A 27,612-nucleotide genomic window follows, 5' to 3' on the forward strand; every position below is an offset into this window, starting at 1 on the left:
AGGCTCACGTACTTGATATTTGGCACAGGACATGGCCATTGAGCCTGGCACGAACATGGCTGACTAAAAATTTATTTCATAATATGTTTTTACCATATTTTATCTCAGCGCGAAATGTTATGACCGGAATCTGACCGGAAGCAGAGCAGCGCGCTGATTCGCTCAGAGCGATCACGTGATGTTCGTTGACGCCATTAACTCAGTTACGCGTTCGCACGTACTTCAGAGCGATTGCGTTTTTGCCGGGTACTTCTGCATGATTAGCATTTAGCATGATTTAGCATGTTTCACATAGATTTGTTTCAGCGAGCAGAAGTACCCGGCAATTGTACGAATAAATATATCGATAGTGCCGTGTAGGGCGGAGTGATGCCGCTGTGGGAGGGACCGAGCGAGGTCGCTGTGGGCGGGCCCGGGCGAGATCGCTGTGGGCGGGGCCGAGCGAGGCAGCTATGGGTTGGGGCCGAGAGAGGTTGCTGTTGGGGCGGGGCCGAGCGAGGTCTGCGTTATTGCGTTGCCGACTTGCCGTTGCCGTTGCCTGGTATAAAAAGATGGTGCCTTGATGCTCTCTGCGTCAAGATACGGACTTGATGTCCGTATCTTTACAACAGACATTCCAATGATGATGATGATGATAAATGTAATACCACTCAAGGAAGGCCCACAACTCAAGAGAGTGTAAAAAACAATAAAATGAACAAAAATGCGGGGAAGAGAAGCAACCACTCAGAAGAATGACAGAAAATCAGTTTCCCTTAAATGTACCGTGTTCACCAACTAGCACGACCAGAATACAGGACACCAAAAATAATTTCCCTTACACATATCGTGTCCACCAACCAGCAAGACCATTACCACTTACCTCTGGATCAAACTGTATTGCAAATATTCAAACGGTTTTTACATGCTGCCGTCTCCTAGCAACCAATGAAATTTTTCAAAAATATTGTAGCTTCACTTTTTCACGGAGTATGAGCGTTCTATATATTTTCAATTCAGTGCGCCCGACTCGCTGACGTACTTGATTTGTGGCATAGACATGGCCATTGGGCCTTCACGGTGTAATTTGTGCGAGGCTTTTGTCCGAGTGAGCTTGAGTCGAGAGGGCGAATGTACGGGTTGGGAATGTACGGGTCTCCCTTCCCCCGCCCGGCAACGCCGGTACTGGAGGGCGTCACAGGATCGGTGAGTCTCCAAAATCCGCTTCGTGCTGTTGCGAAGATTCAGGACGATGTCGCGATTGTTGTGCTGCTCTCCGACCATGAGAACTGCAACGTCATTGTTGACTGGCCCTCCCCCTCCCCTCCCCCTCCCCTCCCCCTCCCCTCCCCCCTCCCACCTCCCCCTCCCCTCCCCCCTCCCCCCCTCCCCCTCCCCTCCCCCCTCCCCTCCCCACTCCCCTCTCCCCTCCCCTCCCCCTCCCCTCCCCCTCCCCTCCCCCCCTCCCACCTCCCCCTCCGCTCCCCCCTCCCCCCTCCCCCTCCCTCCCGCACCCCCTCCCCCCTCTTCTCCCTCACGTTTATACACGGAATGCCGGGTACTTCCCCCCCCCCCTCTTCTCCCCTCCCCCCCTCTTCTCCCCTCCCCCCCCCCTCTTCTCCCCTCCCCCCCCTCTTCTCCCCTCCCCCCCTCTCCTCCCCTCCCCCCCTCTCCTCCCCTCCCCCCCGTTCCACTCCCCTCATCTTCCCCCTCCCCTCCCCTCCCCCGCCCGGCAATGCCGGGTACTTCTGCTAGTATGTATATATAATATATATATATATATATATATATATATATATATATTATATATATATATATACAGTCATACATACATACATACAGACATACATACATACATACATACATACATAATCACAAACACTTGCTCCATTATGTAAAGATTTATCTATTAAAATGTCACCTCGGCAACTCGTCATACTTCAAAAGATATTGTAATGATAACTGCTCTGGTGGTTTATCGCTGCACATGCACATGTACATTAATGAGCATGTGAATTTTTCTTTTAAAGATGTGTCCTCTTTACTTTCATTTTTGCCGCATTTGAATAATCATAGTAGTGTATCCATGTAGGTACCATTTTCAAAAAATACACAATTGACAAACCTCATATGTTAGTGGGGGGGCCAATGTTTTCCCGTTGAATTCAAATGTTAATTTGTGGACACTGGTTGGGTTGTCTTTAGGGATGATAGAAGTTGTAGAAAAAATATGTCTCCATTTTTTTCAAGTTCTTTATAGCGGCCATTTTGGATTATCAAAATGGCGTTTGTTGAAAACCGAAATTGTCATTATCTTGGCTTCTAAATGACCTAGAGTGTTAATTTTGGTGTCCAAATGTACATATTTGCGGATACTTAATCCAATAAACACACATTTATACACCTACATATGATCAAAAGGGTTCTTATGGCAGCCATCTTGGATTTTCACGCACTTATGCCAACACATATATATATTTTTTTCCATCATTTTCACTTCTAAATCACATAAAGGCTGGACTTTAGTGTTCAAATGTACACTTATAATGTCTTTGTGCAATATTTTTAGTTGGCAGTGTTCATTGTTACATTGAAGGATCTCCATCCTCCTCATCATCAGTGTTATCGATTCCCATGGGGCGCTCCTGACCCGTGTTACCACACACCTCTTCATCTGCCCCACACATACACATCTCAGAACAGTTGAGATGCTGAGACCTGCATGAGCAGTGAGACATGCATTGGGTCTTCTTGCAGTTACATTTGATTAGATGTGTGATGGCAGCTGGGGCTGGAGGGTCCTTGGTTGTGATGGGCACCAGCTGATCTCCTTCTGCTCTCCATCCATGTTCTGTTGGTTGTGGAAGCTGGGGGTCCGGTACATCAGCCTGATGCCACACCATGGCCTGGAAATGTGCACGAGCAATGGCTTCATGTAAAGCTCCCCGTGTTGGTGGCAGCTTCTGTGCCTCTAGCTGTTTCTTGGTAAACAGTCTCCACCTCAGCTTGCCCACATCCACAACTGTAGTACGAGGCTCATACAGCTGGCATACAAATGCCTCAATGTCACTTTCTGTGTCAGCTCTCAGCTCCTCAGAGGCCCCAAGGTCATGAAACGCAGATACCACCTCAACAGAGCACCTATTGAGGGCTTGCCAACATGTGAGCTTTCCCTTGCCGGCAAACCGACCAGTCTGGTCTGCTCCCGTGAATGCATGGAATCCTGGTAGGGCTGCAGCCTTCCTGACACCAAGTTCATGTACTATTGGTTCCAGTGAGATTTGCCTCTTCTTGTTCCCCACACCCGTGATGAAGTATGTGTCTTTGCATAGTTCATGGTACCGGTGGAGTGCTAGGATGAATACATCAGTATCAGGTGACTGAATGTACAGCTGTGTTGCACCTCTTCGGACGGCATCTAGACTGTGAAGAAAGATCCTCGTATCAGCCTCCTCCTGGGAGCTACGGAGATGCTGTACATCCATGCAGTTGGAGAAGACATCCTGCCTTGAAGTGACGATGAAGACCTTGGTAGTCCCCTCAAAGTGACACAGAGCTTTCTTTGCCAGATAGACAGTTAGCTCATCTTTGGTGTTGGTGTGTGACAGGAACTGTTTTGCTGTCAGTTTCCCAATCGGGGTGCTGTCTTGAACGTGGTAAGCAGTGGGCGGCTTGCCACCTTGGCGCCTCTCCCGTGTGGCCTCTTTCAGTGAATTTGGCAGATCATATCGGTCAAACACGAGGTGGACTTCATCATACCCGTTGGTCTTGCAGTCCAGTGTTGCATTGAAATGGCCAGCCCACTGGGCACATGTTTTGACCCATTGTGGCTTACCCATTGCTTGCACTAATGCCATGCCGTCTATGACAGTCACCTTCTTGGGAGGGGGTGGAGTATGTTCAGGATTGTCGTCGTCTGGCTGCTGACCAGTGCCAGTTGACTTCTTGGGTAGATCTTCTAGGATGCCCATGAGCTTGCTTTTGTCTGTGCATGGTAGTAGTGTCCCAGCCATTGCAAAGAGGGTTCGTGGAAGCGCGGTGAATTCATATTGACCTATGGCATCCTTCAAGTTGATCTCTGGTCGTGAGCGGGCCACGATCAGCATGCGCGCAAACAGTGACCTGTCGTCTTTCAGCTCTACAACCTTGTCTGCCAGTTTGTGCTTCACAGCTTTCCTGGCACTCTTCCACATCTTCAGTTTGACCTTTCCCATTCTGGCCCAAAGGTTGATTTCATTTGTGTTGATGCGCTCTGCAACAAACGTGTTATACGCTTTCTGACCAATCTCATCTTGGTTGCAGACATCCTTCTGTACTTCAGCTGGCATCACCACCTTGGTGATGATAGTCGTCAGGTCTTCACCCTCATGCGTCATGGGATTCATGGACTCTCTGATCACATTCTTCAGTCGACGAATGCTGTCTTCCTGCCGAGCCCAGACTGTGGTTGATAGGTCGTGGTGCTCCTTGCGTGTAGCTGATTGTGAGCCAGCCATCTGACGGGCTTCTTCAGCAAGCCTACTCAGCTCTGGTGCTGTCAGAAAGAACCTTTCGCGGGCACTGGCATTCTGGGTAATGCCCACAATACCCCCTGTCACCTTCATGATCCTGTTGATGTGCTCCAGTGCATGGTCCACACCTACAGCACAGAAGGGGATTTCATTCTTATGGACACTGAAGTTCCCATCCATGAACTCTTGGTAGATCCCTGGATCTGTCATCTTCAGGGCCTTCATCTCTGCAAGGTACCGGGGAGTCAGCCTGGCATATTTCTGTTTGTCATGTGCAAAGAAGTATATGCACATCTCATCCAGTGAAGACAGGTGAAGCTCAAATTGTCCATCACGGGTGGCACGGATGAATGTGTATATCAGCATTATCCACTTGTGGTTGCTGCCTTCTTCAACAGCTTTCTTCAGCTGTTTACCTGCGTTGAACGTGCATACAACATGTACACTTTCCTTAGTGACCTCTTGACAGAAGAAACAAAGGTCTCTGTTGAATGGAGTTGATGATGAACGTGTGAAGCGAAGAGTCTCGTCTTGCGTAGAACCTGAGGTACTTGCAGCGGCAGGTGCAGAAGAAGGACGTCCACACCTCTTATGAAGATGCTGGGTGTCGCCATGTTCGCAGGCTTTCTGGTGGCGAACTCTAGCACGCTCCAGGTGAGCAGTGTTGCATGTAGATCCATAACATGCCCGGTGCCACTTTGCTTTATTGTTCCTCAAGTCAGTGGCAGTGAAACAGCTTAATCGTTCGCTGATCTGTTTGAAGTCGGCATCACCATATCGTGCCCTCTCCTGGATGAACTGGAGAAACTTTGCATATGAGCCCAGTGCTGGCTCAGTCACTAGTGCACCTTGGGGATCCTGGCACTGAATGCAAAGTGTGAAATCAGTTTCTTTCTTGGTTTTCTTGCTTTTTGGCTCCATCATAGCTCAGGGTCACGAATCTGGAACATACAAATAACAAATAACAATTAAGATAGATGTGCATTAAGTTAGATTTTGGACACTGGTTCGGCTGTGCCATAAAAACCTATTTTTATCCCTTGTAGGTTATTAAAGAAGGTTTCATTCAATTCTCTATCCCCAAAAATGTACAACTGGACACCAGAATCGAAACTCTAGGTCATTTAGAAGCCAAGATAATGGAATTTTACGTTTTTGACATCCGCCATTTTGAAAATCCAAAATGGCCGCCATAAAGAACTTGAAACAATTGGAGACATATTTTTTCTAGAACTTATATCATCCCTAAAGACAGCCCAACCAGTGTCCAAAAATTAACAAGCAATTTCACCGGGCATTTCAATCTGCTACATTGGCCCCCCCACTATGTAGGTCACGGACTGGTCAAATTACGTGTGTAAATTCACGATTTTAATCATGACTTTATTAAAGACAGAATTTTCCATCAAACATACAATTTTTTGACCAATAATTATCCAAAAATAGATTCAGCACCTTCAGATACATGGATTTGTCCCATTTCGTGTGGTATGCAATGTTAAAACAACAAGCAATAGAGAATGGTCATTTTTGCATAAATTAGCATAATTAAACCAAATATCGTTGAAGAATGCTCTTTTATGATTTGGAAACAATCACTGCAGGACTCGGCACCTTCAGTTATGCTAATTAGTTTGATTCTAGGTGGTATATTCAATTTACCTATGTAATTTCACAAAAAGAATGTATTTTTCATAAATTTGCATAATTTAGCCAAATACCATGAAAACGTGCAATTTTATGACCTGTTACAATTTGGAGACCTTGATATTCAGATTATTCATTATATGATATATTCAGATTCAGGTTACTGGAGAGAACCTTGATATTCAGATTCAGCACCCAAAATTACACAAGGAAGCACATTTTCTGGTGGTAAGAAAAGGTGACCCAAAAAATGCAAAAATGGGGCTAATTTTCCAGGTCACCCCGAGATGAAAAGGCTCCGATCAAAGCTTGATCCCGTTAGCATGTTGTGTATATGCAAAAGGCACCAAAATCAGCCTTTGGCTTATTTCTTATGAGGCCTACAAACATTTGTCTTTGATCATGATCCGATCTTTATCTTTGACTTTTACTTGTCGGCACAAGCTTTTTATATGCTCAAGTAATCTCTGTTATTCGTCCCCTACCGGTGCACACCGGAGGGGACGATAGGTTTGCACTCCGTCCCTCCGTCCGTCTGTCAGTCCGTCATGTAAAGAACAGTTTTCTGGACTTTTCTTCTAAACTCTTAATGCTAATGATTTCAAACTTGGTACATGGTTTCCTAATGATAAGTTACAGATCAAGTTCGAAATTCACGACGTTTCGATCATTTTTGACAAAGTTATGGCACTTTGAACTTATTTCCCCAACAGTTTTCCGGACGACAGACTGCCGGTAGGGGACATGTATTTCAGCGCAATACTTAGAATGCTTGTTCGTCCCCTACCGGTGTACACCGGAGGGGACTATAGGTTTGCACGCCGTCCCTCCGTCTGTCAGTCCGTCAGTCTGTCAGGCTGTCAGTCTGTCCGTCTGTCAGTCTGTCAGTCCGTCACGCAAAGAACAGTTTTCCGGACGTTTTTTCTAAACGCTTAATGCTAATGCTTTCCAACTTGGCACATGGTTTCCTCATGATAAGTTACAGATCAAGTTCGAACTTCACGACGTTTCGATAATTTTTGACAAAGTTATGGCACTTTGAACTTTGGGAATTCTGATAATTCTTAACTCAATTCCATTTTAAGTTTTAATTTCCTTTAAAAAAGATTTTCTCTGCAATAATAGGACCGATTGAAATCAAATTTTCACCGGAGGGGGGACTCGGTCTGCAGAATATTTTAATGGTAATTATGACGTCACAGGTCACGTGGTTCGGCCGCCTTATTGTTTTTCATGAAAACACAAAAACCCCTTTTTCTCTGCAACGGCTGAACAGATCAAGGCCAAACTTTGCAGGCAGAATCGCATACCAATGACGAACAAAAAAGTCAGTGAGCATGACGTCATGCGTCACATGGTTTCAGAGTTATGACGTTTTTAAGCATGAACCTTTAAAACCGAGCTCCTCCATCATTTTTGATCCAATCGAGGGGAAACTTCACCGATCTGTTCAGCATGTCAGTCTACTAAAATGTCGTTTTGGAATTTGCGATAGGGCACGTGGTTTGGCAGATATCGTTAATTAAACGAAAATATTTTTAAAATGGATATCTCTTGTTTATTCTAGAGTTCTCCTCAAGCCGCACTGCGCGCCCTCAGCCTCGTCTGCAAACGTCAAAAGCGCGACACAGCACGTGCTTTCGGGCGGGGCGGAGCCGAGCCGAGCAACATATATATACACATCGATCATCGATCATTGATCGTGAACCGGAAAATATAATAAATTACTGATATTTAGCGCCTCGAAAGGTTCTTTATCAACAACTTATTTTCTCGTGCTTCTGCTGACCTGTCTACAAGGTGTATAAATCGAAGTCCCGAGTGCGAATCACAGGTGAGCCCGTCCTGAGGTAATTAGCGATTGGGAACGATTCAGAACCTGTGGGTAAATAACCCTTGGTAATTTCCCCAACAGTTTTCCGGATGACAGACTGCCGGTAGGGGACATGTATTGCAGCGCAATACTCAGAATGCTTGTTAATGAAGGGTTATATTTTCATCCACCGAGGATGAAGCAGCAATTTTCATTGACTGACAGTTATATTGACTTTTTGGCCCTGGGTGTTTATGTCAGAAACTGTTCTGCGTTGTTTGGATCCTCGGTTTCCACACTCGTCACCTCTCCTGAACTTCTGCAAATATACCCCGTCTCTGGTCTCTCTTTATCTTTCCATTTTGCAATCTTTTCAATACTCCTTTGCAGGTCTAGTCCACTAAACTGCCAGTTTTACCCCTTTCCCAACCCCATCTTTCCTCCCTCTGTTGGCTACTGGCTCCCGACATACTCCCATAAACAATACAAAAGACACCACACTACTGTCCCTCCACACCTCTCAGCTGTCATCTCCTACTCCACACCTCACCCCTTATAACAGCTTTACCACCACCTTTATTAGTCCCCTACCAGTGTACACCGGAGGGGACTATAGGTTTGCACCCCGTCCCTCCGTCTGTCAGTCTGTCCGTCTGTCTGTCAGTCCGTCACGCAAAGAACAGTTTTCCGGACGTTTTTTTCTAAACTCTTAATGCTAATGATTTCAAACATGGTACATGGTTTCCTTATGATAAGCTACAGATCAAGTTTGAACTTCACGACGTTTCGATCATTTTTGACAAAGTTATGGCACTTTGACCTTTGGTAATTTCCCCAATAGTTTTCCGGACGAAAGACTGCCGGTAGGGGACGTGTATTGCAGCGCAATACTCAGAATGCTTGTTCTATATGCTTCCTCTGCTACATTGCTTACTCCCATCTATGCAACTGTCCCTCATTCACCGTTACCTTTGGTTCTCCCGCATCAGTTCCCTCCACGAAACCGGTACCTGCCCCGACCTTAAAATCCCATCGGGATGTCGATACATTTCTTCGACATTCTGCTTTTGAAGCCTTTCTTCCTCGAGCTCTCACCTCGATTTATCCTGACCCGTTGCCCTTCTCCTCCATCCAGTGACTTTGATCAGTGGACCCTTTGTCTCAGAGATTCAGATTACCTTGGTATTGTGAGACATTAATGCAAACAACGATTGATGGTGGTGATGTCTGTAAGCCTTCATGTTTTTGGCATTATTCTGCCTGTTTTGTATTTCCTAAGTAAAAAGCAAACCTTATTCCTGCTTTTTCTCACACGTGTATGCAAATGGATTATCTTCCTCCTATCCAACCCCTTCCACCTGCTGTATCTTTGCCCCTTCTGTATGCTCATCTGTTCTCTACTGTGTGGCTCCTTTTGTCCACGTGTGCTGCTTTATCTGTATGTTTGTCTATTTCCCACGAGGCACTACTTGCATTGCAACGACAGATGTGACAGCGATGAATTTTCCTGGCTACATGAAGTTGTATGCCATTGAGCTCATTTTATCACTATTTTTTGATGATGTGAAGGCCTCGGCATCAAATCAATAATCAAAACCTTTTCCCCCTGCACTTGTCAAGAAAGGTGCAAAATCTTTAATGATACAAAATGAAATGAGTAATACCAGCATTGTTTTGATATCACGTGCTCATATTTATCATTCGGCGTTGTCTCGTCCTGTTGGCCCAAACTATGGTCTCAAAGCACATGTATGTCCCAAGTAATCTTTCGTTAAAGGCAATTACTTTGCAAAGCACAAGCTCTTATTCTCAGGGGGTTGTTCTTGTGGCATTCCAAAAATTATACAACTTCACTTCAGCTTCATCAATATAATATTTAAAGAATGATTTTATCACCCTCCTTAGAGATTGTGGAAGTGCAGTCATCCCCACAGTACATAATAATTGGTAGCCTTTGAGTGGGCATCCTCGGTGGCTTGAAGGCTTCAGTAGTCAAATACAGTGTTCGCTGGCATCACTTTTGCACCAGATCAAGGGGAGGCATATTGCAGCCATTCCTGAAGGTTATTAAGGAGGAACATAACAGGCTAACAGGCATAACAGGCTGCAACATAACAAAATGTGAAAAAAGTGAAGGGGTCTGAATACTTTCTGAATGCACTGTATCTATAAACTGTCATCCTGGTGCTTCGCATGCAAGGTGATACATCAATGTGTGTCTCATCCCTTGGATAAACGTTGAACCGGGCATCGTCTACTCGCATTAGTTGGTGGGTTTTTAAGATCCCACGGTGGCTTTCTGAGGAGTAGGGGAGTCATCTCCAGCAGCATGACCAGACTCCAAATTCCAGCTCCAACCTACAGGGTACATTGCATCAGCGGCACAGCCACGCCCACAGCAAATGATGCTACCTGCACCCAATTGCTGCATATAAGATGATTTGAGTTCCCTTTCAATTAACTTTGTCACAGGAGGAGGCCATTAGGCCTAATAAAGTCTTTTGGTTGTTTGCCTGTGCTCTATTGTTTTTTTTATTTAAGCTGAGCCGAAAGCAAGGAAGCAGCACGTACCATTTTAAAAGACTTTGGTATGACCCAACTCGGGTTCTAATGAACCACCGACCTCCCAGACTGAAAGTGAAGGCCATTACTCCACCGAGGCTGGTGGTAAAGTAAGAAGAAGTAGAGGTAGGTGAGCAATTGCCAGCACATTGAACAAATTTAAAATTCTTGCTACTAACCTACAAGGGGCTGTGCACTGATGCTCACCTGCAGCTAAAATTTTGAATAGCAGGTGCAATGGCAACCATACAGAGCCAATGGGTCAAATGGAAATGTCCAGTGTTGAACCTTTTGTCAACTCTTCTTGGAGAACCTGATGATTTTGGAGTGACCTTTGAGAAAACTATGCACGAAACAAACTTTTGGACAAATTTATTTTGGACAAAGTTAGCTCTGTCGTTGCATCACTAGCGCTGATATTTTGTCTGAATCTTGCTGTTACTCCTCCCTCAGAGCCCGCAGTGAGTCAGTGTGACAATGTGAGTGGTCGAGACAGTGTGCATTTCTTTTCCAAATACTGCTGAACTGGGGTTTTTTGGAAGTGCAAATAAGATGATTTGTGCTCTGAAGTGTTCCAATATACAATTCCATTGCAATAAGAGAAAAGTTTTAAAAGCTGCATAACAACAAACAAACAAACAAACATTGAATCGAAAGTTTACCGTCGTTGATGCACCGTCTTTTACACCACCTTGTATAACACGTTAAACCAGAACGGCACTCAGTGGAGAGCATACCTCCGCCAGGTGAACAGTTTACGTTTTGTATCCCAGAGCAGACCAGAAAATCACAATACAGAATCACATTTAATCAAAATCATCCGTCCACAACTTTTTGAGATATCCTGCGATGTATCGTTTTTGGTCCCATCTCCCAATGGTGAAGAATCACTTTAAAAATTCTACTATCCGGATCGAGATCCGGATCTTCACCAAAATCTAATCATTTCGTCGGTGTCACATACGCTACCTCTCCGCCAAATTTCATTCCAATCCGTCCACAACCTTTTGAGATATTTTGTTCACAAACGGACAGACAGACCGGGGTGAAAACATAACCTCCATCCATCTTTGGTGGCGGAGGTAATTAGTTATTCGTGCATGGTGTTTGTCTACTTTATGACATCCCTTAAAACAGTAATTTTCCTATTTGGAATGATTTTCAATTTCATTTGACTGTCACACAGGCAGACAGACTAAAACAATTACCTTGTCTGTGCGCATGCATGCTCGGGACGAGAATCCATACAATTTGCCAAATTCAGAGCCAAAGTACTGCTAAACTGCAGGTTCTTGTTCCGATTCATGTTCTGCGGTGTTCAATATATAAAGTTCAATTGAAATAGTAGTTCCTGGATCATAGAGTGTCGTCTGTAGACAAAGTAAACCACAATTTCATAACCCTGCTTTGCACCACGACCATGGGGTAGGGTAAAAACTTAGGGTAAAAAGGGTAAACCTAGCTTAGGGTAAAAACTTAGGATAAAAAGGGTAAAATCCTTGGGGTAAAAACCTAGCTGGCTCCTTAATAACCTTCAGGAATGGCTGCAATATGCCTCCCCTTGATCTGGTGCAAAAGTGATGCCAGCGAACACTGTATTTGACTACTGAAGCCTTCAAGCCACCGAGGATTCCCACTCAAAGGCTACCAATGATTATTATGTACTGTGGGGATGACTGCACTCCCACAATCTCTAAGGAGGGTGATAAAATCATTATTTAAATATTATGCACACATATGTTTAACACAATATTTCTGAGTCAATAACTGATTTTCCTACTGCTGATATTTGTAATTAATGTCATTTATATTTGCAAACTGTGGTTTTGACTCTAACCAAAAATGTACTATTGGAAATATCTACGGTATGTGTTCGTGATAAAAAGAAGCATTCTGCGATGCTGTGGCATGGAGTGCATTTCAATGAATGCAATAAAACCTCACAGTTTTATTTTGTGCTGTTTTACAATGTCTTGCTACTTTACTGCAGTTTGTTCCGTGTCCAAATGCAGTGTGCTCTATTCCCACCATGGTCATTCTTCCATAACTTGGGCAGTCTTCGGAACATTATACCATTAATATCCAGATGAGATTGCAATGTTTTATTATCCCTTTTTGTATGCATAATTTTAACTTGGAATTATAATTCCCTGGATTGAAATATTTGGAAAAGGCCAATCCTGATTCACTCAAATAGTTATTCCAGAAGGGGTTGTGCATCTCAGTAATAATATAATAAGAGTATGCGTTCTCTTCCAAGGAACTTTGATGAAAGAGGAGGTTTTTTTCGGCCTGTCAAAGCCTGTGCTGTTTTTACCAACTTGTAGTTGTTTGTCCTCACTCTATCTTTTTTAATTAGCAAGGAAGCAGGTCGTACCTTTTAAAGTTTTTAGTATAACTCGGCTGGGGTTCGAACCGCAGACCTTCCAGACTCAGAGCGGATGCCCTCACCCATTGCATCACCGAGACATGGTAAAACCCAATGATTTGGATTTCCATGGGTTCATTGTTTGAATCCTCGGAACGCAGACATCTCGTCGTTCAATCTTGTCCCAATAAAAATGGCCATTGCCATTGTCAGATTTTTCAATGTGTTTCAGTGAGATAAATGAGTCTTCTCCACCCGGCCTGGCGTGCATGCCACCTGATGTGATTGAAGTTCAACCATCGTTTCATTAAGGCCTGGTCACATCTGAAGGGTGGATATTGGGTGGTTTATATGCCCACTCATCAGACTCGGTGGAGTAATGGTTAGAGTACTCACTTGGAGGTCGGTGGATCAAAACCCCGGCCGAGTCGTACCAAATACTTTTACAATGGTGTGTGCTGCTTCCTTGCTTGATGCTCAGCATTTAAAGGATGGAACATGGACAAACAATGTTGGAAAGGCCTGTGGTAAACCATCCGGTATAACCCTCGTCAAGAAACTGCTTCGGCAGCACCAACGCTCTGTAAATAGTGTGACGCATCAAATGGAAATATGCTTACTATGAGCCAGACCTAGCAAAGATTGTACACAAATTGGCAGGCATTTGATACCCTTTCAACTCGGTTTAGCCCATTTGTGCCCCTCGGCTCCTTTCTCCTCACTTTTAGCTCCTAATTCTTCCTGTGTCTCCTTTTTCTCTGTCAACCCACTCTCTTCCCTCTCTCTCTCTTTGATTATCTTCCTTTCATCAAGTTCATATTTCAGAATCTATCGTCCCTTCTATCTGCCTCCTTCCACCCATGGGCAGGTACATAAATGGTTCCTAATGGCTTGAATCTAGTGAAGTCTTGGAAATGTATTGTGTCCACACCTCATGTTCTCTTTTCTATTCTTAAAAATTGAAAATTGAAAACAACCTTCAAAAACAACAACACAGAACAACAACAGAACACTAGGCTGGATTAAGAAACGGAAGCAGATCATTGGTTCAATAACGTTTGTTCAGCTGGGCACACCCCGAGACGATTCCTTCGTGCAAGTTCCAGGCAACTTGCTTCGATGTCGCTTGGGTTTGCCTTGTAATCACATGTATGTTGCATGGTACTCACCCGCAAATAACCTCTTTCACCTGCGAGTTGCCTCTCGATTGTCAGTGGGTAGGGGGACATGCTCTATTCTTCAGTTGAATCCTACAGAGATTGAGCAAACTTGTCGACATCACCTCCATGTTGCTCACAAGATCCACGCAGGATTTCCGCTTATTTGAAACCGCTTCAATTCAAGGTGAGTTGGTTAGTTTGGTTGTCCGTTTATGAGCAGGTGAATTCCGTCCATTTTTAGCTCACCTGGAACGAAGTTCAGGGGAGCTTATGCGATGGCGCGTTGTCCATCCATCGGTCTGTCAGTCCGTCCGTTCATCTGTCAGTCCGTAAACACTTGAAACCGTCAGTCCGTAAAACATTGCCCCTATGTTTCAATTTAAGTTGAAACATTTTATTTGCCCCCGTTGGACTTGGTCATGCTCTACTCTTTCTAGATGTTGGAAGAGTCAACTAGATGTCGGACTTGGCCCAAAACGGGGGCTTATGGATTTGGTCTTGTCCGTCCGTCCGTGTGTCCATGCGTCCGCAACCATATCTCAGAGATGTATGGACCGATTTTGTTCATACATGGCAGAAAGACAATACATGACGGTATACATATGCACATCATTTTGTTTCGTGATGTGATCAAAGGTGGCTGACTGGCAGCCATTTTAGTGGTATAAAACCTGATGTTGAATACGTCCTCAACCATTTCTCAGACATGCATTTGCCGATGTTGTTCAAACTTGGCACACAGATAATGAATTATTGCTTACATGTGCACGTCATTTGTTTTCGAGAACAGATCCAAGTTGGCCGACTGGTGGCCATGTTGTCACTTAAACTGCTCTCCCCTCTGGAATACTGCTCTCCCCTCTGGGCTGGTGCTCCTGCCTCACACCTAGCTCGCCTTCACGCTGTTGAAACCAAAGCATTCAGAATCATTGGAATCTCCCGCGATGAAGCTAACTCCAAGGGCCTCTCACTCACTCACCGCAGGCAGGTTGGTGGTCTTTCCGTCTTCTACCGACTCCTCTCTGGCCTTGCCCCCCCCCCCCCCAGCTCTCTCTGGGCTCTGTCCTGCAAATATTCCTACAGGTCGCACAAGATCTGCCTGCAACCCTCTTATGGTTAAACTGCCAAAATCAAGACGCTCTGCTCACCTTCACTCCTTCATTCCTCTTTTCTCCCGCCTCTGGAACAAACTCTCTCACTCTCTTCAATCCCACTCCACCCTCTAAGTCTTTAAAACAGCTGTTCACCACCATCTCTTATCTTCCCCCATCCAAAACCTTGATCTTTTCTACCCCCGCTAATTTCACCCCAATTCCACTTTTTTGAAATACCAACTTCTGTCCAGGAAGTCCTTGGTGTCCTTGTGTTTTATACTTCTCCCTCCCCCCCCCCCCCTTCCCATGCCTCCTCCCCCCGGGCCCTCTCCCTTCCACACATCTCCCTGCTCTCGGATGTTGTGTTTGTGTGCTTCCCCTTCTCTCCCCATCTTGTCTTCCGCTCCCTCTTTTTGGGTATTTTGTTTGTCTGGTTGATTTGTTTGTGAAGTAAATGTTAGCTCTTTCACGAGCCTCGATTCAGTATACAAAAAAAAAAAAAAAAAAAAAAAAAAAAGTATCCCTATCCATTTCTCGGACATGCATGGACCGATTTTCTTCAAACTTGGCACAAAGACAATACATGAGTATACATATGGAGAAAATTTTGTTTTGTCACCCGACCAAAGATGGCCTCCTGACAGCCTTTAACTCCATAGAGCAAAATTACTAAAACCATGGCGGGGGGCTATGACATTTTGTCTTTTTCTTCTTGTTTAAATTGGGTGAATACTTTTTTATCCAAGAGAAAAATGATTTTGCATTTTCCTGAAGACCACCTGGGGTTCACACTCATTTCCTGTCCCTAGCCAACATCACATGCATGTGTTATAATCCTTGAATTATCGCCTGTGATTTGCACAGCCTAATTTATTGTGAATCTCAGACTGTGTTGTCTGGCCAGATTTACTCAACAGGAACAAAGTGCATTAGTATGCCTTCTGGTGATTTAAATTGCAGCAAAATTTTGGCGACTACTGTAAATTAGAAGTTCGTTTCAGTTGACGAAGCGAGGATCTGGAGTAAATTGGTTTCTTGCAATTAATGTGAGATTGATTCATTGATTAAGTGGGTAAAGTTGCCAATTAAACATCAATAGTGTGTCTTAATTCCCCAAGCGAAATAGCGCGGGCACTCACACCTGGACATTGAGGATTTCATGTCACCTTTCATGAACGACATGTCTTTTGACAGCAATTTGATTTCCTGTGGTTGAGCATAGGACTGACGGCACTTTGCCACAATGAAACCATTCCAGGGCCGTTGTCCCCAGTGAACGTCTTTCTTTGATATGATGATGAATTCCAGAATTTGTCAATTCGGTTTGATTGAGGTTTTTATTGCCTCCGCCACTGAAGTTGGATGGAGGTTATGTCTTCACCCCTGTCTGTCTGTCTGTCTGTTTGTTTGTTACTTGGCAAATTTTTTTTTTTTAACAAGCACACTACATGACCAAAAGTGTGTGGACACCCGAACATCGAGCATCTCATTCCAAAATTATGGGCATTAATATGGAGTTGGTCCCCCCCTTTGCTGCTATAACAGCCTCCACTCCACTGAAAAGGCTTTCCACTAGATGTTGGAACATTGCTGCGGAGATTTGCTTCCATTCAGCCACAAGAGCATTCGTGAGGTCGGGCACTGATGTTGGGCGATTAGGCATGGCTCGCTGTCGGCGTTCCAATTCATCCCAAAGGTGTTCGATGGGGTTGAGGTCAGGGCTCTGTGCAGGCCAGTCAAGTTCTTCCACACCAATCTCGACAAACCATTTCTGTATGGACCTCGCTTTGTGCACGGGGGCATTGTCATGCTGCAACAGGAAAGGTTATTCCCCAAACTGTTGCCACAAAGTTGGATGCACACAATCGTCTAGCCTCTAGAATGTCATTGTATGCTGTAGCATTAATATTTCCCTTCACTGGAACTAAGGGGCCTAGCCCGAATCAGGAAAAACAGCCCCAGACCATTGTTCCTCCTCCACCTCACTTTACAGTTGGCACTATGCATTTGGGCGGATAGCGTTCTCCTGGCATCCGCCAAACCCAGAATCGTCCGTCAGAATACCAGATGGTGAAGCGTGATTCATCACTCCAGAGAACATGTTTCCCCTGCTCCAGAGCCCAATGGTGGCGAGCTTTACACCACTCCAGCCGACGCTTGGCATTGCACATGGTAATCTTAGGCTTGTGTGCGGCTGCTCGGCCATGGAAACCCACCATTTCATGAAGCTCCCGATGAACAGTTGTTTCGCTGACGTTGCTTCCAGAGGCAGTTTGGAACTCGGTAGTGAGTGTTGCAGCCGAGTACAGACGATTTTTACGCGCTACGTGCTTCAGCACTCGGCGGTCCCATTCTGTGAGCGTGTGTGGCCTACCACTTCGCAGCTGAGCTGTTGTTGCTCCTAGACGTTTCCACTTCACAATAACAGCACTTTCAGTTGACCGGGGCAGCTCTATTAGGGCAGAAATCAGACGAACTGACTTGTTGGAAAGGTGGCATCCTATGGCGGTGCCACGTTGAAAGTCACTGAGCTCTTCAGTATGACCCATTCTACTGAGATCAACATCAGCCAAAAGGTCAACCACTTTTCAAATTTTTAAAATCCTCAATTTTTATCCAATTGACTTGAAATTTTAATATGATTTTCATATCAGCTTATTGAATTCAACCACCAACTATTTTTAACATCAACATAGGCCAAAAGGTCAACATAGGCCGAAATTCTAAAATTGTCAATTTTCATCCGATTAACTTAAAATTTGAAGACGATTTGCATATCAGGTCACTGAATTCAACCACCAATTATTTTTGAGGTCAAAAGGATTCTCTACTGAGTGCCATTCTACTTTCTTTTCTTTTGCCAAGTGTCGCTCTATGAGTGATTTTTCATTTGTTTATTTGTCTGTGAAGAAGGTATCTCAAAAAGTTGTGGACGGATTCGGACGAAATTTGGTGGAGAGGTAGTGTATGTGGCAAGGAAGAAATTCTTAGAATTTGGGGAAGATCTGGATCTAGATCCAGATACTCGAATTTTTAAGTGATTCTTTGCCATGGAGAGATAGGGCCAAAAACGATATGTAGCAGGATATCTCAAAAAGTTGTGGACGAATTATGACAAAACTTGGTTGATGAATTTGAATAAGTGACAAGAACAAGCCGATTAGCCGATTCAGGTCCGAATCCAGATCTGGCCTATCAGTGGATAGAAAACATAGACTGTTCTGCCTGGCGGAGATATGCTCTCTACCGAGTCCCCTTTTAGTTTTGGTCTGTTTCGTCACATTCCTGATTGGTCAATCAAAGAATATGTAAATTGTAATTTCATAGATTACGTATTGGGCAATTCAAACGAGATGTCTTGCTTTGCTTCCTGTTAACATGCATGCTATGATGTGTATGTATCATGCAATATGGCTGCCCTGTAAGCAGGTTGCCCTGGAAGCCCTGTCTTTTATGCTGATTTCCTCTTCTTTATGATGCCTGACGTTTGAAACGTGTTCAACAATGATGCTCTAAACGTTGAGCTTGCACAGCCACCCCAGTCCCCCCGACCACTTTCCCTTCCCCTCCAGGCTCAAAGAAGCAGTCGACTTTGGAGAGAGCTCTCTTTGTTTGTTCCATTGTGACGTTAGGTTGTTGGGGCGTCACACCAGCATTTATCCTTCATGATGTTTCTGTGGTCATTTGGCATCTGGTGGTGCAATCTCTTTGGCTGTAATCCTGGCGGGAATTTTACTTCGGCCCAGTGTAGTGGCACGCAATGACCTTCAAAAAGCAACTTGGGATTTCTCACGTCCGCAAGAGATAGCTGATAAGATTGCTGGCTTAATGACTCTGAACGGACAGGTAATCCAACTCTCTGCCTGGGAATCACAGGTTTTTGTCGACAAAATCCCTGCCATAACCCCCTCCACCCTCTCCCATCCCTGGGCCTTATCTTTTTGAAAAGCCACTGCAGAGTCTTTTACCAAAGAACTTCAATGCAGGAGGAGGTCTTTAAGGCCATTAAGACTACCTAATGGTTGCCAATTTGTGGTTGTTTGTCCATGCTCTGTCTTTTTAAATGTTGAATGTCAAGCAAGGAAGCAGCACGTTTTTAAGTCTTTGGTATGTTTCGGACAGGATACGATCCACCAACCTCCCAAACAGACAACTATTTGAGACAACTCAAATAAAAGCACACTACCTTTGAGTTACCTCCTCGTAAAGTATGGCCACCTGTTTTTCTTTTATTATGTGACCATTTTATTATATTACTTTATTATTTTATTTGAACTTTAAAAAAATAGATGTTTTAGGAGCTACATCGTGGAAGAGCTCGGACACGGAACAAATCAGGACACGAGATTTATTATTTATTAATTTATTTTATTTATCATTTAATTGCCTAGCCAAGGTGATTTCAAGGTGATTAGACATGGAAGGTGGGTTCAACATTTATAACCAAGGACGAAACCATTTCATTGTTTTATTTGCCGGACAAAGGTCAGGGCCATGGCTTCAGGTTAATTTTTTTTCTGTTTAACAGTTTGATTTAAATGCCAAAGAGTTCATTTAGTTACTGCTAAACCATTTACGTTCAAACAATTGCTGGGAGCCACCAGGAAACAAATTAAATTTTGGTGGATTTAGGTCGTCAAGGTCACATTCAACATGCCGCAAAATGTCTACTTAAAAGGCTATAACTGATTGTTTTACCTGTGACATGTCACAGGTATACAAGTGCTTCACTTTGCTCTTTTGTTGTTGTTGTTATTGTTGAGGGGTTAGATTTTTTTAAATGAAAGGTCGGACAGCTGCTCGACCACGCCTACATCTGGCGCTTTACTCCACCCACCATAGCACAGAGACAAAATGATATGGCCGCCATCTTGGTTTTCTGGTGGGCCTAACACATTCGGCCTGTAGGCCTCTTATGATTATACACTGCCTGGGTTTGTTGCATCAGATTTTCATTGGCTTTGTTTGGGTCGAGTGTTCATCACGATGTGGGACCCGAAAAATCTAATCATATGTCGAATAATAGTATGGCTTAATCGAGCCTGTCAGAACGCACGGTGAAGTGTTGAGATAATTTTTTAATAGCGCATTAAATGTGTGTTTCCCCGCTGTTCATCTTTGAAGAGTCCTTCAAATGCGCGTTTCCAAATTGGCCCGTTACTGGATTTTGTCGCAGGTTGTGACCACAGTGTGATCATCCTTGTTTTTGAACGAATCAACTGATGCAACTTGGTGGAGGCATTAAGCATTCGGCAGAGATGTTATTGTATAATTTTGTGAATGTGGGTTACAATGCAGCACCTCAGTTGATGATGAAACTGTACAACACTATTTACGATCAAATTCCCACATTAAATGTATTTGCATGCTATGATTATTAATTACTACATCAAAGCACTGGTGGTGGTTTGTTGAAGCACCCAAATGTGAACTGTGCGGCCAGGCAGTGTCAAGTATTTTCTGACGGGGGTCTAATAAAAACGCTAATAGCGCCACAAGAACGGTTATCGTTATCACACGTATATAATTGTCTCTGTTTGAACTAGAATGGCACTCAGTAGAGAGCATACCTCCGCCTGATGAACAGTTTACTTTTGTATCCCATTGATAGGCCGGATCTGGATTCGGACCTGAACCAAAATCTAATCGGCTTGTTCTTGTCACCGAACCAACTCATTCACCAAGTTTATTCATAACTTTGTCCATAACGTTTTTAAATATCATGTTATATATCGCTTTTCATGGCAGAGGATGATGTGGTTGCGCTTGAAAGTGGTTGGATGTCAATGAAAGATAGTCTGTTGGGAGCCGTTGGTGCGGTATGTGGATGGACAAAAGGACCACCGAGGGACTTGGAAACATGGTGGTGGGATGATGAAGTTGGAAAGAGGATTGACAAGAAGAGGAAGAAGTTCAAGGAGTGGCAGAAGGCGAAGGGTACGAAAGCAGAACATGAAAGTTATAAGGCAGCCAATAAGGCTGCAAAGAAAGATGTAGCAAAGGTGCAGGAGGCATGTAGGAAAATGTTCGGAGAACGCTTGGATTCGGAAGAGGGTCAGAGAGCGGTATTCAGGATTGCAAAGCAGATAGCAAAATAGAGATGCGATGTGATGGGGGTGAGTTGCTTGAAGGATGAAGTGGGACAAATCGTTGTGGACCCAGATGGAATTAAAGGAAGATGGAAGAGATGTATGGAAATGCTGTTGAATGCAGAGAATGAATGGGATAGCAACATAGAGAGTAACCCAGTTTTAGGACCGGCAGAGAAGATAACTGAGAAGGAACTTGAGGAAGCGATAAAAGCAATGAAGAGTAGAAAAGCAGGAGGGCTGGCGGGAGTTGTGGGAGATATGTTGAAGGCAGCGGGAAGTTGGGGTGTGAAGAGAATGACAGAGATCTGTAATCTGGTGGTGAAAGAAGGCCGCATTCCAATGGATTGGGAACTGAGTACCCTCGTCCCTCTATACAAGGGGAAAGGTGACCCTCTGGAGTGTGGCTCGTACCGAGCGATAAAGTTATTGGAGCATGGAATGAAGGTATTGGAAAGGGTGTTGAAGAGGAGGATAAGGAAGAAAGTGAAGATCGACGAAATGCAGTTTGGATTTATTCCAGGAAGAGGAACGACAGATGCGCTTTTTATTGTAAGGCAGTTGCAGGAGAAGTAAATGGAGAAGAGGGTCAATATTAAGTCCACTACTATTTGTAGCTGTGATGGATGTGCTGGCTCGGAATGTAAAGGAGGGTTTACCGTGCGTGTTGTTGTATGCAGATGATCTGGTGTTGATTGCGGAAAGTATGGATGGACTGAAGGAGAAGATGTACAAGTGTAAGGAATGTATGGAGACAAAAGGTCTGAAGGTGAATATCAGAAAAACGAAGGTGATGGCAGGTGGTAAAGCATGTGGTGAGGTGGAAAGATCTGGGAAGTGGCCGTGTGCTGTGTGCAGGAATGGTGTCGGAGTGAACTCCATTCAATGTACAATGTGCGCTGAGTGGGTTCATCAAAAATGTAGTGGTCTGAGAGGGTCATTAACCAGTGTGGCAGCTACATTCAAGTGTAAGGTGTGCACAGAGGGAGCTGCAGATGGAGGAAATGTTGAGTTGGATCTTGGAGACGGCATGAAGCTGGAAGGTGTGAAAACATTTTGCTGCCTCGGAGACATGCTGAATGGAGAAGGTGGATCAGACTCGGCAGCGGTTGCTCGAGTGAGAAGTGCATGGAAGAAGTTTCGGGAACTGAGTGGCGTGCTGACGAGGAGGGGAGTGTCGTTGAAGCTGAAGGGAAAGGTGTATGCTGCATGTGTGAGAAGTGTTATGATTTATGGGAGTGAGACATGGGTAATTAATGTAGAGCAGCAACGAAGGCTGGAAAGGGTGGAAATGTGAATGGTTCGGTGAATGTGCGGAGTATCGTTGAGAGAGAGGAAGACAAATGATGAATTGGGAAAGATGATGGGAATAGAGCCTGTGATGGATGCTGTGAAGAGAAACAGGTTGAGATGGTTTGGTCATGTGTTGAAGGATGAAAGTGACTGGTTGAGAAGAGTGATGGAAATGAATGTAGAAGGAAGTAGAGGATGGGGAAGACCGAGAAAGACTTGGCCAAAGGTGGTGGTAGAAGAAATGCGGGCAAAGGGGTTAACAAGGGGAGATGCAGAAAATAGGACAAAATGGAGAAGATTATCATGGGGCCCGCAAGGCTAACCACCGCTCTAGCAGGGAAAATGGCCTTAAAATGCCTGTTGTGTTGTGTTGTGTATCGCTTTTCACCCGATCTCTCAATGGTGAAGAATCACTTATATATTAAATACATTTTGTAGCCGAAACCATATTCAGGTCTTCACCAAAATCGTATCTGTTTGTCCTTTTCACACACACACAGCCTGTCCACCAAGTTTCGTCCAAATCCATTCACAACTTTTTGAGATATCCTGCTATATATTATTTTGGCCATATCACTCAATGGTGAAGAATCACTTATAAAATTCCAGTATCCGGATCCGAATCCGGATCTTCACCGAAATCTAATCATTTCGTCCTTGTCACATACGCTACATCTCTGCCAAATTTCGTCCCAATCCATCTGCAACTTATTGAGATGTCTTGTTCACAAACGGACAGACAAACGGACAGACAGGAGTGAAAACATTACCTCCTTCAACCTTTGGTCATGACAGGAGGTAACTAGTTCGCCACTCCGTAGAGCGCATACTCCCGCCGTGGGTTGCCGCTGCTGAGCCCTATCTTCCAATGGTAAAAAATCCTTCAAAAAATTCCTGGATCCGGAATAATATCCTGTGCTTCACCAAAAACTCATCAATTCTTCCTTATCCCAAGGGCAATCATCCCACCAACTTTCATCCAAATCTGTTCAGAACTTTTCCAGATATCTTGTTCACAAACACACAAGCACACACACACCCACGCACGCACGCACGGACGGACGGACGGACGGACGGACGGACGGACACGATCGAATGCATTACTCCCTAGCGGGAGTAATAAAGTAGCTTCACATAAATGCCTAACAATTGTATCCGACACTGCAAGGCCGTGGTCAGTCATTTCATGAGCACCTGTCGCGTTCTTTCGAAAAATGTGTGGTTGTGGTTTTTTTTTTTTGGAGTGTCTTGTCCATGTGTGATCATGTCGTTCATATAACTTTTTAACACGACTTTTTAAAATGGAAATTGCCCGGAAAAAGGCCACTTTTGTCAGGAGCTAAGGGAAGGTTAGAAAAAGATAAACAAAATAAATAAATGAATAAAGAAAAAAACAAGTACACATACATTCAAAGTACACCGCCCCATGCCAAATAATTAAATATGCTGCAGCGCGGCATTGCCGGGGCGCCTCCGGCGCCCGGCAATACCGCAGTGCAGCTCATTGAGGCTGCATTGGGAGAGAGAGGTGTACACTAATTGATTGATTAATTGTATAATTAAAATCAATAAAAGATTATCACAAAATATTTTCATAATCAATTGGCTAATCGCATAACTAAACCACTAGTGCTTCATCCGAAGATGTATCTTTTAGAAATTTAATTAAATAAGTCATTTATAAAAAATTAAATAATTAATTGATTACTCAATAAATAATTAATCGATTAATCAATAAATAATTAATAGATGAAATGATTAATCAATAAATCAAAAATATCCTTGATAGCCACATCACTTGGTCACTCATGTCCAAATATTAGCTTCCCAGCTCAAAAGGTGCCTGAGATATTGGCCAAATGAGAAAGAAGATAAATAAATGATTAATAATGAAAATAAATAAATAATAATCATAAAAAAATTAAATTATTAATCAATTTGGTCAGAGAACACATAAACCACCACCATTTCATCAGAATCTGTAAGTAAAAAAAAAAAAATTTTTTTTGTCATTAATCAAATAATTAAATAATTACTCGATTAATTGATTAAGTAATTAATTAATAAATCAAAAATAGCCTTTGCAGCCAAATCACCTGGTCATTGGCATGTCCAAATATCAGCTTCCTAACTCAAAAGGTGCCTGAGTTAATGGTCAGAAGAGAAATGAAATTTAATTAATTAAATAAGTACTTAATTAATCGCTAATAATTAAATAACTCATCAATTAATTGATTAATCAAAAAACAAAAAATACCGTTTTTGACAAAGGACTTGCTCACTATTGTGCCGAAATTTCAGCTTCCTAGCTCAAAGGATGGCTGAGATATCGCCCGGACAACCAAGAAAGAAAGAAAGAAAGAAAACAAACAAGAAAGCAAGAAACCAGAGTGAAAACTGAGTACTCTCTTTCAGCGTGCGTCACTGCCGAGCCCCCTTTGGTGCCCGGCAATGACGATTTGCAATGCCTGGAGATGGCATAGGAAAGGAGCGGTGTACAATAACAAGAAAACATCCAAGACACAGGAAGTAGCAGAAGTCAGGTAAAATGTGATTAAACCTCAAAGATGTAGGAAGTAGGAATTTACATTCCTCCTGAAGCTGAGTCGATCGTAGAATAGTGATGTGTAAATTAGAGGTTGGTCCAAAAGTTTATTTGCCGAGATTTCTGTGTGTAATTTTGGTGGAATAATTTTACATTGGATATCATTGAGACGTCACTTGGAAAACCTTGTTTATTTGCAGGAAACCATAAAGTGCCATACCATAAAGTGCAATCGATGCGATGCGGAACGGTAGTCCAGTTGAGTTAAAAAGGGAGGTTTAGCAAAACTTTTTGATTAACACTATGGTCAATGATCATCATATTTAGCATTTGTTGTCTGTCCCACTTTCTTTATAAGAGTGTGATTCATGTTAAGGTGTAATCATGGAGCATTTATTTTGTTGATTTACAAATTGTTTGGTTGCATTTATTTGCCATGAGGAATAAACATGAGAAAATTTCGTAATGACAAACAAGTAGCTGGCATTGTGATTTTCTGTTTTTGATTATTCTTTTTGGAAAGCTCCACTGAAGATTTTCGTTTTGGGTATATCCCTCCTCAATGAGCACTTTTCAATCCATAATAAAAGCGATTTTGTCCCCCGCCCCTCCGACAAGGTCGGAGATTGGGACATAAAAATGAGCTCCGTCCAACTGACCGACCGATCATCCATACTTTATATGCAATATTTCAAAAACTGTTGAACATTTAGCTTTCATATTGCAGATATCTATTCCTCAAGACATTATCTCGACCTGATTAGATCAAGATGGTGATTGGCTGAATTATGTTGCCATGGTGACCATCTCGGTAACTTGGCTTGTTTATGCAATATTGCAAAAACCTTTTAATATTTAGCTTTCATATTATCTGTGTTTCATATTACACAGATCTATTCCTCGTGACATTATCAAAACCTAATTAGATCACAGTAGTGATTGGTTGCATTATGTTGTCATGGCAACAATCTTGGTAACTTGGCTGGTGTATGCGATATTTCAAAAACCTTTCAGGATTTAGCCTTCATGTTAAACAGATTTATTTCTCATAACACCCAAAAGATTGGGGACTTAGAGTATCAGCTCCTGCTTTTTCAAATCGACTTGCAGTGATGACAGCACGAGGTCTTGCAAGTTGCTGCCATTTTTATCTCCAAGTTGAACCCCATAAGCAATTCATCATATCATGCATTAATAAAATTATTGTTTGGTTGTTTTTTTATTGTGCAGCGCAAATCCATGGTGTTTCAATATTCGAAGGATGAAGATGCTATATTGGCCGACCAAGACCAAGCCAGCATGTGCTGCAGCAACGTGGATATTTATGATAACTTAGAGGAAGAGGTAAGCACTTTGAGAATGTATGGAACACGCAAGTATTGCATTTGAATTAGTCAGAACAAGTCAGTCCTTTGGTAAAAGTGTGACAAAGAAGTTTAACATAGAAGAGTCCCCATTACGAGGCATTCTTATTGCACAAGAAAATTTAAGTAATTTAAGAAAAAACTTCCTGCAAAAGGTTTTGATTCGCTTGTTTTGCATTGCCATTTGAACGCTTGCCTCAATGCAGGATTGTAGGTTCTAATCCCATACATTGTGTTGATGTCCTGAAATCCTAGGTAAAAGTACGCTGATGTTTGCTAAGGTTTTTGTCTTGCATTGAATATGTGCGCAAGCTACTCCTTGAACCTTGTTCACTTTGGAAAACGGCTACGAGGTCCATCATGCCTGTGTTACGCCTTCAACGAATCACATCAATCATATACAGTTTGCCCTCAAGGGCATTGCCTCCTCTTATGACATGGCATCATGAAGAGGTTTTATTAATAAATCCTTTCTCTGACAATCCCTTGTCCTCTTCACCGGCAGTGCTAATGTTCAGGCAGGAATTTGTATTTTGTTCAGGGTGTTGGCAACAACACATATGTGACTACTTGGAGAAGGGGAGAGCAAGGCAAGAAACAACATATTTCTCAATAACAGCTGACCCTGAATTTGCTTCTGGCCAGATTATTTTAAATTCTGCATTTGTAGCTAAACCTTGTCAAAATTGATTTCTCCTCCAACAGAGCTCCCATAATTTCTTTTATACTGAGGGCTATGGGGACCACAACAATTACATGTGTTCTATTTTGATGATATGCTTGTTATTTCTCTACAGTCTTTTGATCACGTCCCATTTCCACGCATTCGTCTGTGTGATTATGATTAAGTGCATTTCAAGTGAGAGAATACAAATGAAAAATTAAAGTGAGTCAAATGACCACATTTCAAACTCGAACGACACTCGGTGGAGTACATACCTCCGCCAAGCTGAACAGTGTACGTTTTGTATCCCACTGATAGGTTGGATCTGGATTCAGGCCTGAACCAAAATCGAATCGGGTTGTTCTTGTAACCTAACCAACTCATCCATCTACTTTTGTCATAAACTGTCCACAACTTTATGAAATATCATGTTATTTATCGTTTTTTTTAGCGCTTTCACTCGATGTATGCCCTTTCACTCAATGGGGAAGAATCACTTGATTTTTTTTTTTTCTCGTGTCCG

General features: G+C 43.2%; 1 protein-coding gene across 1 annotated transcript in view; it reads left to right on the forward strand.

The window, feature by feature from the left end:
* The window catches only part of LOC137431717 (V-type proton ATPase 116 kDa subunit a 1), a 464,565-nt gene that overhangs the window by 218,678 nt on the left and 218,275 nt on the right, over positions 1 to 27,612 (forward strand). The window contains exon 12 of the mRNA XM_068123347.2: positions 26,292 to 26,405. Within this exon, the coding sequence (XP_067979448.2) occupies positions 26,292 to 26,405 (114 nt within the window). The remainder of the gene's footprint in view (positions 1 to 26,291; positions 26,406 to 27,612) is intronic.

This window comes from Myxine glutinosa, chromosome 7 (genome assembly GCF_964187855.1).
Source record: "Myxine glutinosa chromosome 7, kmMyxGlut1.1, whole genome shotgun sequence".
Lineage (NCBI taxonomy): Eukaryota > Metazoa > Chordata > Myxini > Myxiniformes > Myxinidae > Myxine > Myxine glutinosa.